General features: G+C 44.3%; 3 protein-coding genes across 3 annotated transcripts; 2 read left to right on the top strand and 1 right to left on the bottom strand.

The window, feature by feature from the left end:
- Positions 1-2,146: 2,146 nt before the first annotated feature.
- EsH8_VI_000013 (cytochrome P450) lies at positions 2,147-2,993 on the bottom strand (the record flags this gene model as incomplete). The annotated part of the gene is made up of 3 exons (XM_083271266.1): positions 2,147-2,739; positions 2,798-2,866; positions 2,933-2,993. 3 exons carry the CDS (start codon positions 2,991-2,993, stop codon positions 2,147-2,149), a joined length of 723 nt encoding a protein of 240 aa, XP_083126440.1.
- Positions 2,994-3,943: 950 nt separating this feature from the next.
- EsH8_VI_000012 (O-acetylhomoserine aminocarboxypropyltransferase/cysteine synthase family protein) lies at positions 3,944-5,873 on the top strand (the record flags this gene model as incomplete). Its single annotated transcript, XM_083271265.1, has 7 exons — positions 3,944-4,144; positions 4,208-4,291; positions 4,352-4,711; positions 4,765-5,185; positions 5,262-5,406; positions 5,463-5,556; positions 5,616-5,873. The coding sequence occupies 7 exons, from the start codon at positions 3,944-3,946 to the stop codon at positions 5,871-5,873; spliced, it is 1,563 nt and encodes a 520-aa protein (XP_083126439.1).
- A 3,903-nt stretch (positions 5,874-9,776) lies between these two features.
- Positions 9,777-10,676, top strand: EsH8_VI_000011 (uncharacterized protein; the record flags this gene model as incomplete). Its single annotated transcript, XM_083271264.1, has 4 exons — positions 9,777-9,843; positions 9,935-9,979; positions 10,042-10,434; positions 10,492-10,676. 4 exons carry the CDS (start codon positions 9,777-9,779, stop codon positions 10,674-10,676), a joined length of 690 nt encoding a protein of 229 aa, XP_083126438.1.
- Positions 10,677-14,297: the final 3,621 nt, after the last annotated feature.

Below are 14,297 nucleotides of genomic sequence, written 5' to 3'. Positions count from 1 at the left end.
TATTGGTTGAGAAGATCATGAGCATATTGGAAGATATAGCGTCTGTTTGGGAATCAAGCACACTGGCTACTGGGGCAGATCAAAATACGGCACAGCTCGAGATATACGGTCACGGTCACAGCTGGGTTCCCGTTAGCCTCGGTCAATATAAAATCGACACTGTTCAAGAGCGATGCGAGGTATTCGGGCTTTTGATTATACTACAAGCTAGGCACCTTGGAAGCCTTCTGGAAACACTGGGATTTCATGCCAAAAGAGAAAGGTGGGAATCGCACCAGAGTGCCCTGAGACCCCTCGCTCTGAGGATACGGGAGTTGAAAGAAGCCCTAAGCGGAACACCATCGCACCCGATAAGTACATACATGTAGTTATAGATAACTTGCTTGTGTCTTGTATACTGAATCCAACCTCAAATAATGCTTTTAACTATCGAGAATACGCGGCGATCAACGTACCTTGCCTCTTAACGCGGAGTGACTTAGTACAGTTCTCAAGGACCTTAAATGCAACCTGGTAGTGTTGACGACGACCCCGATGAGAAAACAGACTTGGATTTTTGCATATGGCTGTAAAATAAACCAATTGATTTGAACCCTAGGAGAGGGGTTGCAACAGACAAAAAGCGAATAACGTCTGTCCGAAAAAGACCTGAATAATTCTATGTCCCTGAAAAGAGAAGGCCGAATCTGGTTTGAATACTTTAAGGTTTTCCGCCTCGAAAGTCTATTCCATGGCTTCTCCGACGCCCCATGCAGTAGTGAAAGCTTAATATGATCAAGCAACCAACCGGACATAGCGCTAGGTTGGTTTTCGCACTAGTCAGTGTCCGGAGCCAAGGCAGCTGTAGCATCAATGCATTAATGGAAACTACATTGGTTTTAAACCTGTATTGCGGCCAAACTGTAGGCTCCGGGGACGCCCAATATGGAACATCGCCAGTAGTTTCAAATATTGCCTTGACTTTGCGACATGTGTACGGAATTGGCCGTCCTGCGGAAATGGCAGTTGGTCCTCTCTAGAGTATTGGCTGTCTTTCCCAGCCTGCAGCTTTGCACGATATACAATCTATGGCCCGAACACATGACTACAAGAAACCACTAGTAAGCTGAAACATCCGCTTCGCCAGTGCCTAGCTCCCATGGTGCATCTCCCGCCGGCTCAGATCCACCTTTCTTGTAGCAAGACCAAGGGTTGAGCTACATCGGGAGGCGGTCAATTCTCACCGTGTAAGCGAGGCTTCTGCATTTAAAACCAAAGTCAGCTAGGTGGCTGCGGCTAGGCCTTAGAATCTTGCCTTAATACAGAAGCATGAATCTGACACATTGGAATTCGGTAATTGCCTGATTAAGCAACTGCCCGAAGAGTGCGGTACACAGTATCGACTAGGCTTTTTGTGGAAATGTACCGGTATTGTTTTTTCACCAAGAGATCGTTGCAATGAATGCCCTAGGATGTGTTTTGAAGACCATGCCGCTGAGATGCACCGGTACACTGCCTAGTCATTATGGTTATAGGCCGTGACTGAAGATAAATTCCATCGTTGAGTCTAGGTTGGACTAGACGCAGATTTACCTAATGTTGAACTTGCAAGTGACGTAAATAAGTAAATGACTTGATAATGTAACTATACTAAATAGTATTTCTAATAAAAATAAGATAAATGCAGTTTCTCCCTATAATCTTCTCCTTTTGAACTCTACGGTTGCTACTGGGTTTGGTAGAAACTGGGTTTCCGCTCGCAAGCTTTCCGGCCGACATTGACCCTGCGAGAAACGCATGTCGTAATTCTGTAAAAGATAGGCCATGATAGCTTTAATCTCCTGCGAAGCGAAAAAGCGTCCTGGACAAGCATGTCGTCCATATCCAAAGCCCAATGATGCCGGATTCGAGGCAACATACTGAGCACGACCATCCATATCTGGGCGTTGTTCCCTTAATCTAGAGAAACGGAAACCGTCAAAGACCTCAGGGTCCGGATATAGAGATTCATCCATAGTAATTGCCTGTGCTGGAATACCAATAGTTGTACGGGCAGGGATTACAAACCCCGAAGATAGAGTGAATGGCCGATGAATTACACGTTCGAAAGTGACTATTTGAAACAAATCTGATTAGCCAGTCGTTCAAATGCTTATTGGCCACAACTTCACTCACTTAAAAGAAGGGGATTGAATCTCTGACTCTCCTTCATAAAACTATCCATCTTCACCATTCTCAGAAAACCGGATTTGTCAATTACACCATCTTTACCAGTTGCGCTAAGAGCTTCTTCGCGCAACGGCTCGATGAACTCAGGTCGCTCACACAAGTCGTATATGAGTTGTGCAGGTGCTGCTGCACTTGTGTGTATGGCAGCAAAACTGACCTTCAAGAGAATGCTGGCCAGAAACTTCATGTCCTGTTCTTCATCCTTAGCTTGCTCGGCCATCCAGTAGAGTAGGTCTGCAGCCTTTTCCTTTGTGCGTTGTCGAGCCTCAAGCAGAGGGATGGCAGCAGCTTCTGCAGCGGCATAATGTCTTGAAATATTCTGGATCTCGGGAATAAAACGCGCCACCAATGACTTCAGAATCTCTGGATACTTCTTAAGCTTCTGAGCGCCGATGAAGCCGTCAATGGCGAAGTTTATAGATGACTGAACCCATTCCTTGTTATGAGATAAGGTTTTACCGCCGAACATGCAGCTTGAAACCCTCGCGACGACCTGGGTTAATGTCTCTACTACAGGAACAGGTGTCCAATCTGAAAATATCATATCAGTCCTGGGGTGTATAACATAAGTGTATGTCAATAATCATACCTTCACACACTGGAAATATGTCGTTGAAGGCGTCAACAATCTCTGCCTGAACGGCGGGCATCACCGTGGCTTGAAAATACTTAGCAAAATACTAAAAAGACAAGAAACAAAAATTGCATAGACCTGAGAACGTACCGAGATGCTGATTCAGTTGTGCTTTTACAACTCGAGGGTGCAATGTTGAGCGGCTTCCCATGGTGGTAAATTTACCTTCGAACATCTTATCCATAAGCACCTGCATTACTGCGTGGTGGATCTTCTGTTGCGTACCTCTATGAATGTGGCAACGAAGTCGACTTGCTCAATTGGAGCTGTTTTCAATTCCTCGAGGTATTCGCAAGGTATCATTAATCGCTCCCCAAGTGGACTAGGGACGTAAAAAAATCCACCTCCTGACTATAAACGATCAGCTACTGCAAAGAAATGAAAAAAGAGGAGATAGAAATAAAGAGAGAGAAAACACCTGCAAAACTTCTTTCACGTACCGTTCGATAACCTTCGTCCAACATTTCCTTTGCATGTTCGCGAAAACGTTCTCTGCTAGCCTTGATACTTTGTCTGTCGTCGCCGCCCACAACCAAAACTCCAGGAACAAGCTTCTGAGTCTCAGATTGAAAGCGATTGTACGTGAAAGAAACAAAAACGACAGCAAAAAACAGATAGGTGACCGTCCAGCCTAAGTTGCCAAGGGCATGTATACAAGATAAGCTTGGTAAAGATGTAACATCAAGTTTGAACAAGAATTCCATCTTGAAGGGCAAAGTGGTTACAACACAGTAAAAACTTCACGAAGAAAATGTGACTGGAATGCAGTTTACAGTTTGATACTCTGCCTTAGTTAATGGGATGAACATTGTAACAGGATAATGGTTTCAATGTCTGCAACTCCCCCCACCCAAAAACGGGGAACCACCCCCCCACGTGCATGTTTCCAGCACCGTGCGGCCCGGCACCCAAAGCATCTACGACCGATGTCCGAAAAGCGCTACCCTGCCTAAATAGGCAGGCCGCCGAAATGACAACACAGCGGCACTAGACAGGCAATGAGACAAAGTTTATCTATACAGGTTCATATCTATGAGAATCCTTAGAATATGTTTGTTAAGACAATTTCGATTCATTTATCTAATTACAAACAAACCAACAATGGGCGAACCAATCCACGATACACCCTTGCTGCCAAACGTGGCTACTAGCAATGGACTTCCAGAGGGTCATGACCCTTTCCAGCCTTATAAAGTCGAGGCTTTTGATGATGGCTTGAGATACGATACTCTCCAAGTCCACGGAGGGCATAGACCCGACAAAGAGACACATGCTCGAGCGGTCCCAATCTACAACAGTGTCGTAAGTTTTACCTTATGATCATCCTGGCTATAATCATGCATCGTCTAAAACCCGAATTTCAAGTCTTTCGTATTCACCGATAGTGCTCATGCCAAAAGAGTGTGCGCCACGGAGGAGGCAGGCTACTTTTACAGCCGGATTTCCAACGTAAGTCATGGAGTCTTGCCAGCAACCGCGAAATCTTAGAGTTGACAAATATTGTACTAGCCAACGGTTGCCGTATTTGAGAAAAGAGCTGCTGCCTTGGAAGGAGGCACTGCGGCTGTAGCTACTGCCTCCGGACAGGCCGCAATCTTTAACACCATCATTTGTCTTGCTGGGGCAGGTGACAACGTGGTAGCATCCATCAATCTGTACGGTGGCACGTACAGTCTCTTCAAAACATTGCTCCCTCGTCTTGGGATCACAGTGAAATGGGCTAAGCAGGAAAAAAAAGAGGAGTTTGCTAAGCACATCGATGAAAACACCAAACTCATTTTTGTCGAGAGCATTGGCAACCCACGTTGTAGCATTCCAGACCTTCAAGGTCTAGCGGACATTGCGCATGAAAACAACGTCCCATTCGTAGTGAGTAAAATCCAAGATCGAACTCACATAGTCAGAACTAACTTGGAATAAAGGTGGATAACACATTTGGTGCTTGTGGGACATGGTGCAGGCCTATTGATTTTGGTGCCGACATCATCTTGCATTCAGCCACGAAGTGGATGGGCGGTCATGGAACCACAGTTGGAGGAGTTATTATTGACTGCGGCACGTTCGACTGGGGCGCAGCCGGCGACCGATTTCCTCGAATGATCAAGAAAGACGGTCCAATGAGCTTCTCATATTGGAAAGCTTTCGGTAACATATCCTTTGCAATGGCAATGAGGATCGATATTTTGATGGAGGTCGGATCAGTACTGAGTGCGTCTTCAGCTCAACAACTTCTCATTGGGATGGAGACGTTGAGTCTGCGCTGTGAACGGCATGCCAAGAACACGATAGAGATTGCGCGATTCTTGGAATCACATCCAAGAATTGCCTGGGTTAACTATCCTGGTATGTTACACTTCCATGTGCGCACCGAAGATATTGATAGGACGCGAGAACAATTGCTAAACAAACCCCTTTGTAGGTCTCGAAAAGAATCAGTACCATGAAAACGCCAAGAGGTATCTTAGAAATGGTTATGGAGGCGTGCTTTCCTTCGGCCCTAAGGGTGGGGATGTAGCAAGCAAGATGCTCATGAATTATGTGAAAGTAATCTCTCATCAGACCAAGTAAGTGATCGAGATCGGCATGATTTTGAAATTACCATATTCTGACAAGTTTATAGTGTTGGTGATTCGAAGACTTTGGCAACGCACCCCTGGAACTCCACACACGTCATAATGTCTGAAAAGGATAGACGTGAAGCAGGAATCACGCCAGTGAGTAGCTTATTACCTTGAATTCAACTGAACTATTTGCTGACGAAGTTTTGTGACAGGCTTTCATCCGATTCTCGGTCGGAACTGAGGATGTTCGGGACATTATTGACGATCTGAGTCAAGCATTGGCCAAACTCCCGGATAACATTGTGAATGCCCACGATGAGAAGTTGGAAGCCATGGTGACGGCGGTCAGTAGAAATTCAGAAGACCTCCCACCCATCATGAACCAGAAGATCGACTACAATGATGCGGATGTTTCATTGTCGAAATCCAACGTTCCTCTTGGACGCCTTGCCGCGACCGGAAATTGGTGAGAGGAAGTTAGTGAATTGAGATACTTCAAGGATCTGGGGGCTTGCGACCAGGTATCCTTGAAATAAAAGAACCCTATCAGATAAGATTTTATGTTTCTGCACGCCTATAAGTAGATTGACAATGGAGTAGCGTTAAACAATTAAATTTCAAAGAAAGCCGCTGTTTGAAAACTAAGCGTCGAGAAATCAATGCCACTTAAAAACAAAAACAAGAAGGATTATATTAGAGTTAAAGTCCCTTGGGAATAAGTAGTTTCTTTTAGAAAAAGAGAAAGTTCTTGCATAAGTCGTTTCTAGCTGCCAACCGCCGAGTGGTATATAGACACGACAAGTTGAAGATGTAACACACCGTACATTAAATCAATAGAAATGAGATTTGAAAAAAGAAAAGGAAGTTTTCCTAGGGTGCATGCAATTGTGTCTATTCTACTGTTAAATAAATATATGATCTATGATCTATAGTCTAAACTAAGATGAATGGTATCTCGGAGTGGTTTCACTCCATGCTTCATTGCCGCTCATCTGATATTCTAAACCCTGCATAAACGATTTTAAATCCGTGCTGCATGGTTCGGAAGACGCCAACCTCTTCAAAACAAGTTCTTGATGAGCCAACTCCCATTCGCGGCACATGACCCATAAAACACGCTTGGATGCCGAAATACGTAAGCCCGCCTCCGATGACAAAACAGAAACAGAGGAACACAACGCCGAACCTTCTTCGTGGCCTATGCTAGAGGCCTTGAGCTCTTTTTCCCAGCTATATATGTCGTTCACAACGGAAATGTGTTTAGAACAGTTCAGCTCAATATTCTCAACCGATTTCAACTCCTCTGAGCTGATATTTAACTTCATGCTGAACCTCATCAAAGCAGACAGCAATCTAAAATCTAATTAGCGTCCTTTTCAATATTAACCAAAGTCTTCAACAGCTACTCACGCTTTCCCAACGTCTCTTTCACGGTACTTCAAATAGTGCCCTAATTCCTTAATACTGAGGCGAGATTTGTCGGTTTGTGCTCGCATAAACGTGAAAACCGGCTCCAAGATCTCATCGGCAAGATCTTTATCGCATGCTCGCATTTCGGTCCATAATTCGGCCGTAATCCACTCCACTGGCACACTTCGATCAGGGACGGCTTCACCTTTAGAAAGAAGAATCAATCTCTCGTTATAGGCGGATCCATCTGCTAATGACATGTCTTCAAGGAGGTCTACCACAAAATCGAAGTTAGTGTGACTTGTTAAGAAAAGAGACCGGCGACAGCGGGATGCTGCCAGGTGCTAATTTTTCAGGGAGATGTTTAATTACCATCAATAAGAAAGAGCAGTGTAAGAAGTCGACAGGCGAAGGCTATTCTGTCATTCAAAGCGACAGGGTAGTAAAAGCACGTGACTCGCGAGAAGCCTGCAGCAACAAACTTTTTCTTCGCCTTTTCATTATCAAAGTGCCAATGGTCGAGAAAAAAGCTGTTCACCTCAGCCGAGACTTCTGGCTCAAGTGGATGAATTCTGGCGGTGAAGATAGCTGGCGGTGGTGCTTCGTTCGGGCCATAACGCTTTGACTTGATTTTCTCTGGTGACGATAACTCTTTTGGCGGCACTGTCCTAAGAGAAAACAGCAACGATGCAAAGGTGTGGAAAGAAATCATTTCAAAGAAGTGTATGACAATCAGGAATTCAAACTTCGTTATTTCGAGGAAAATGCAACGATGATCTGGGTGGTTCTTAGCATTCAACACCTCGGTTGCGTTGTCGGTTTCCGTACTTGAGATGAAACAAGTATGTTTGACGATGCTATGGGATCTTACTTGTACCTTAATCGGTGATACGAATTAGGAAATGTTGCGATACAGAGACATCGGCATATGCGAAAAAGGAAACCGAGCGATATTTACATCTTGCGAACCCAAACTCCTAGACACAACGGAATATCACCAACATAACTTACTTAAAACAGAGTGAAATTTTAAGGGAATAGCGGACTGGCATCCAAAGCCAGATTTACAAGACATTGAGAGTTGAAAGATAAAAATGTAGGACAAAGAATGCTGGCAACAATGAATACTAAAAATAGTTCAGATTATGTGTGATTGTTCTTGTATATATGGTGCTGCGAGCTGGCGAAATATGCAACCAAAATTCCTGGATGCTTCTTTTAATTGTAGAAAACAGGTTGTTCTCGATGGGAACAGTCAAAAGGACCATGCAATCAGTTCTTGAAGGTTGTTTTCTTTCAAGTCATTCCTTCTAATTCGGATTTTAGTTGTCAGATTCAGCTGGGAACCCGGGATTATAAACTTGCATGAAACCAAGTATTTCTAAATAACATTACTATGCATAATTACTAGTTATACTTTCAAAGTTTGTTTCGAAAGTCAGTTGCCGCTTGTTGTAACCTGGTCTCTCTTGCATTCTGTTCACCAAACCAGATACAATGACAGTCCGCTATTGGGCCCTCTAACTCTGTGTACCTTTCACCCAGTGTCATAATGGTTCTCCCGTTCCAGCGCCCTGGGGATTGCTTCCATTCTGCAGTGTCTTTCCCGTAGGCCTTAACTTTCTGTGGTTCGGTTGCAACTGCAGAATACACAACTGCCAAGCCGACGAAGTGCGCTTTACTCACAGGTAGGCCAGCTGCGATTATTGGAGCGGCCAAGTCTGATGGCAAGAGTTTCGTAATGGTTGCGGCTGGAGCAACAGCGTTGATAGTGATTCCAGTGTCCCGAATAGTAGAGCGCATAGCACGCAAATAGTTAATCAACTGCGATTGTTAATGATCTATCTCAATGAAAACTGAATTATTGTGGCCTACCGCTGCTTTAGTTCCACTGTAAACCGGAAGTGACTGTTCTGCCGAATATGCAGTGGCGCTCGATGTAACGACGATGCTCCCCTGGATCCCGTTTCTCTGCATATTGTGCAATGCGAGCTTGACAAAGTTGAGGGTCCCTCGAAAATTAACATCGATCACTTTGTAAGTTGGCTCAAGAAGATTTCCATGCTTGTCGTAAGAATCCGTTAAATATGTTCCATCTTCGGTCACTCCTGCGTTTGCAACGGCGATGTGAACCGGCCCAGCAGCTGCAAAGGCATTTCTAAGCTCAGCCCACTGACTGATGTCGCATTTATAGTATTTTATGGAATAAGGAAGAGTCTCATCGGGCATGCAGATATCAAGAACCATAACTTTGGCGCCACGTGAGGCCAAGATCTTTGCAGTGGCCAAGCCAATGCCGGATGAACCACCTATTCCTGGTCAGACAAAACCATCACGAGTATGATTTGAAAGTAATATCCGTTATCTTCCACTTACCTGTGACAATAGCAGTTCTACCATCCAGACGTGGTATGTCACCTTCTGTAATCTTGAGTGTGGTCATATTGGCTGTAGCTTTCGATGAAAAAGAAGTCGAGCCGCGGATGGTACGAGTGTGCTCAACCTACTAATTGGCGACGATTCGCAGGATTGCATTACTTCAAACCAGGTCTTGTGAATCCTTACAACTGTTTGCTAAAAAAAAATCTAAATTGCCATAGGTGAATAAAATAGCGGCATAGAAATCCTTGTCAGGATTTCTTAGCCTCCGACAGTCCCTAAATCTCGGAGTATTGCCATTTTAGGTTTCGGTGACAACCTGCACATATTGACGCAAAGCTTTTCTGCTACACAACTATCACAAGAAGTAGATCACATAATACTGCATACAACCAAGACTTTGTGGTCTATACTGGACTCTGCTTATTTGCTCCCTGCTAATCATGAGCTCGCTAAGCCTGCCGGTAACTAGTGTAGCTGCTTGGGCACTTATGCTGGTACGTTTCGGGCACATTGCCAACATGCCTGCTGTATTGCTTACATGAAGCCACAAAACAGATATTATTCTCTATTATTCTCACCAAATGGACCAGGATTCGAAAGCATCCCTTGTATCGGTTCCCAGGGCCTTTCACAGCGAGATTCAGCAACGTAAGTTCTAACTGGGAAGCGATTCTCACAGGAGGATGACAACGATGCTGATGACTGTGTATTTAGTTCTCTCATTGTCGGAGATTTTTAGGTGGACAACAGCCGTACGAGCTGTTGAAACTTCACCAGAAGTATGGTAAGTGTCACATAATTTGAAATCTCGACGTATGATGTGGCCTAATCACCTTACAACTCTAGGTCCGGTCGTGAGGGTGGCACCCAATGAGCTCTCGTTTAACACGGCTAAATCGTGGGAAGATATTTACGACAAGAGAAAAGGCCACAAGGTGTTCATCAAGAGTGATTTCTATGAAGGTGGAAATTTTGCAGCTGAAGCGCATTCCATTGTAAGCGTACGCGACCAGACTGAGCACGCCCGCATGCGGAGATATCTTCGTGATGCCTTCTCCGACCGTTCACTTCGAGAACAGGAACATCTCATCAGCCAGACGATTGATGATTTCGTAGACTGCATAGGCGTAAAAGGAAGTGCCTCAACTGGGATTGATATCGTGATGTGGTTCAACTTGGCGACGTTTGATATCATTGGTAGTCTGGCTTTTGGTCAATCTTTTGGTGGAATTGCCTCAGGTAAGATAAACTCACAAAGTATCAAGACTAGTGCATTGATTAGATGATGGCATATAGGAAGCGAACATCCCTGGGTCTCTATTGTGACTAAAAGCCTTAGGATGGGTGCCTTGGCGGACTGTTTCAACAGATTTCCCCTTGTGGGATACGTCGTCAAGCAGATTTTCCCCAAGCTACTGAATGAAGTTCTCAAAGATACAAGAAAACATGAAGCATACACTATGAAGCTAGTTCAAAAGTAAGTCATTAACTAGGTAATGCATAATTTTCTAAGAGCTAACACGGGTGGAAGACGGATCAATCAGGAAAGCAGCCGAAAAGATTTCTTGACAAAAATATTGGAGCATCGACAAGTCGATAACCTCTCTGATATTCAAATAGCAGCCCACTCGTCGGATTTTGTGTATGGCTCTTGAAAATCCTGGCACCCAACTTGTTATTGATGGGCACTAATTGGAACTATAGAATTGCTGGAAGCGAAACGACGGCGACAGCGCTCTCATGCATCACCTACTACCTGCAAAAGAACGATGACATCCTGAAGGAACTTAGAGGTGAAATAAGGGGCACATTTTCCTCATATAACCAAATTAATGGCGCATCAACACAGGCGCTACCCTTTCTGAACGCAGTCATATTGGAAGGCATGAGGATGTACCCACCGCTACCATTTCCTTTACCGCGTGTCGTGCCTCAAGGTGGCGATATAATTGACGGCTGCTTCGTTCCTGGAGGCGTAAGTAGAATACCTCTTGGGATCCTTCTCCCTTCCCTCTGAAAGTATGACACTACGCCGAGTTAACTCTTTGCTGACTTTAGATTTGTAGACTATTGTCTCCACTAATCCTTTCGCAGCTTCTATGTCATCCGCCAACTTCCATGATCCTTGGGTCTTCGACCCAAATAGATGGCTGGACGGAAATCAAATCGACATTCTTGAAGCTAGTCAACCATTCTCTGTTGGTACAAGAAACTGTCTTGGGAAAAGGTATGAAAACTTGCTATCTATGGTAGACAAACATCGCAATACGATGCGGTGATTGTAAGTCGTATTGTTGACTGACTATGTTGTTTCTTTCTCGCAGCCTAGGTTGGTTAGAAATGCGTACAATCCTTGCTAAGATCCATTACAAATATGACTTGCAACTGATTGACCCATCGCTTGATTGGCATGCTCAGTCGGAAATGCATACTCTTTGGCAGAAGCCGCCGATGAACATCATCATAAGCCCAAGGTCTGACTAAGATGAAATTGGTCCTCCATTAATTAGAAGGTTTCAGACAATGATTGAACGTTGGAATTGAATCGATGTTCGGGGTTTCACTACAGAGAGAAATGTTTCCTTTCTGGTTTGTTCTAGCTGCAGCAGAATCGGTATCTGCCTCAGATGGTTTCATAGGAAGTGACCAAGACATTTAAATAAAGCTAGCCGTTCATAGTAGACGAAACCAAGTCCTTTTTATATTTTTTTAAAGATCGTTTACACCGCTATCTATCTGACAGTGATCGTTTGTCCATCTTCATCTTTTTCCGGATCCCAATGTCCTACATAACCATCTCTTCCGGTCAGAAATGTTCCTTTTGCTTGCTCGTCAGCTGAGGCACGGAATACGGCATGTTTTTTGTTGGTCCACTCTAAGCCCTTCCATGCCACTCCTTCCGCGTCGATAAACTCTGCATTCATTTCCGGTCGCAGCAAATATACAATCGAATACTTATGTCTTCTCATTTCGTCTTTATGCGGAATGATGCGGTGTAGACTTGATTCCAGAATCCCCCCGGAAATGAAGCGAAGCGCATCCCCAACGTTTACCACTGCATGGCCAGGTTTAGGTGCGATGTAATACCATTGATCGTCGTTTGGCTTCAGTACCTGCAAACCGGCAACTTCAGTAAAGACGATTGATAAACTGCCAGCATCAGTGTGAGCAATTTGTCCAATTTTGTCTTGTTCCATTTCAGCAATGGTGTACTTGAGTAGACCAAGAGCTGTAGGGCAAACTTCGTTTTGGCGGTGGTATTGCTGATATGCTAGGTTTTCATTTAAGCCCAAAGCATCCGATAATCGAGTCAGAAGAAGAATCCCAATTTCACGAAAAGTAGACGTGGCTTGTTTCAGTGGCGTAAGTTGGTTTGCAATGATGTCGGGACCCGGGAATGAGGAAGCATCGATAATTTTGGAGATAGGATGCTCGAAAAGCTAACTTGAATTAGTCACTGCAACCAACAGAGTCTGAGTGGTCTCCATACCATCAGTCCCTCGAAGCCATCCTTCTTTCCTTCCACAGGTCCATTTCCATGACCCGCGGGTTTGTATCTAGCGTGCGGGGATTGGCTAGTTAGCTTATTGTCTAAGAAGGCTCAAAAATGACATATACACGCACTTACTTACCCCATGACTAAATGCTCATCATGATCTCTATCAACCAGCCATTTGGACTTATCTTCCTGCGGTAGGTCGTAAAATGATGTTGCTAAAGTGTACATGGACTGGACCTTATCTATTACCCGTCCCGAATCGACATTGCGGCAATCGAGGTAGAAGAATCCCAGGTCAGTACATGATTTTAACAGGTGTTGCTTGGCTATATCATGCCCGTCTATTAGGCCTTGCAGCGAGACGACTTGCAAGTCAGCATCATCCGTTGCAATCCTGCTAGACAAGCCTTTAGAGGAGGTCATGGTGGTAATTTGACAATGCACCGATCGAGTAAACCATGGAGGGGTGCTTTAAATCAATAGGGGAAAGAATCTTAAGAGATGAAATAAAAGCGTTTTGAATATCTTTAGTGCATTTGTCTTAATTGTTGCTTCAAACAAGACATGGAGGCCCTTAAGATGAAATGAACACGACCGTTTGCGGTTTCGGGTGTTTCGCATTTACATGCAGCAAAATATTACCAGGCGCATAAGGTTTTCGGGGAATTTCCGTTTCGGGGCGCTTGAATACTTATAGCAATGGAGTCTATCGCTTTTGTTCTAAGTCCGATGCTTGAAGGATACAGGAAAGAACCCGGTGAGGATATTCGCACATTATGATTTACTCCATCCAGCCTTGTAAGCTTGCTTGCAACTAGTCTGGAAATAATCACCCGACCCAACCTCGTCATGTTGCAAATAATTATGCTTGCTTAATTCTGAGCGGGCCTAAATCTAACGTGCAACGGTGGCTTCCGCCACATTACATGCATATGACTTTGCCCGACCCAGTCTATATCTACATCTTGCAATTCTAAATCATAAGCAAAATGCATTTTTGCTAAAATCAAATTGATTTCAACTAAAGCAAAACTATATCGGGTTTAAGCGCATAGGTTAGTTTTAAAGTATTTAGCTTAGAGAACGACTTCTGGAGTACATACTTTCTACCGAGACAGCCTCGAGGACCAAGAGAGAATGGTTGACTCGCTTCTAAGTTGTCCTGGTGAATTGGATTCAACCACCTTTCGGGTTTGAAGGTATATGGACTATGAAAGTTCTGCTCATCATGTGTCACTGTCCAGGCACTAGTGTAAACTTCTGTCTAGTTTCATGACATCAATACAGCGACACCCAAATTAACGCAGAATAAACGGGTAACTCACTCCTGTTGGAACCCAGTGCCCATCGATAATAGCTCCAGGACAAGTTCGTGGAAATCCCTGTGATCCGGGAGGGTACATTCTTAACCCCTCTGCTATAACAGCTTGTAAATATGGAAGCTGTTGCGCAGACATAGCTGTTATGTCTTCAGTGCTTTGGTAACTTTTGCGGATCTCCTGCTGAAGTTGATAATAAACCAAGGGATTTTTTAGGAGTAAGTATGTCACTGCAGCCAGAAATGTAGCGACCGTCTCTCCGCCAGCAATTCTTTCAATAAAAG

This window comes from Colletotrichum jinshuiense, chromosome 6, assembly GCF_051148585.1.
Source record: "Colletotrichum jinshuiense chromosome 6, complete sequence".
NCBI classification, from domain to species: domain Eukaryota; kingdom Fungi; phylum Ascomycota; class Sordariomycetes; order Glomerellales; family Glomerellaceae; genus Colletotrichum; species Colletotrichum jinshuiense.
Note: the sequence above shows the minus strand (reverse complement) of the source record. Positions and strands in the feature narration are given on the sequence as shown.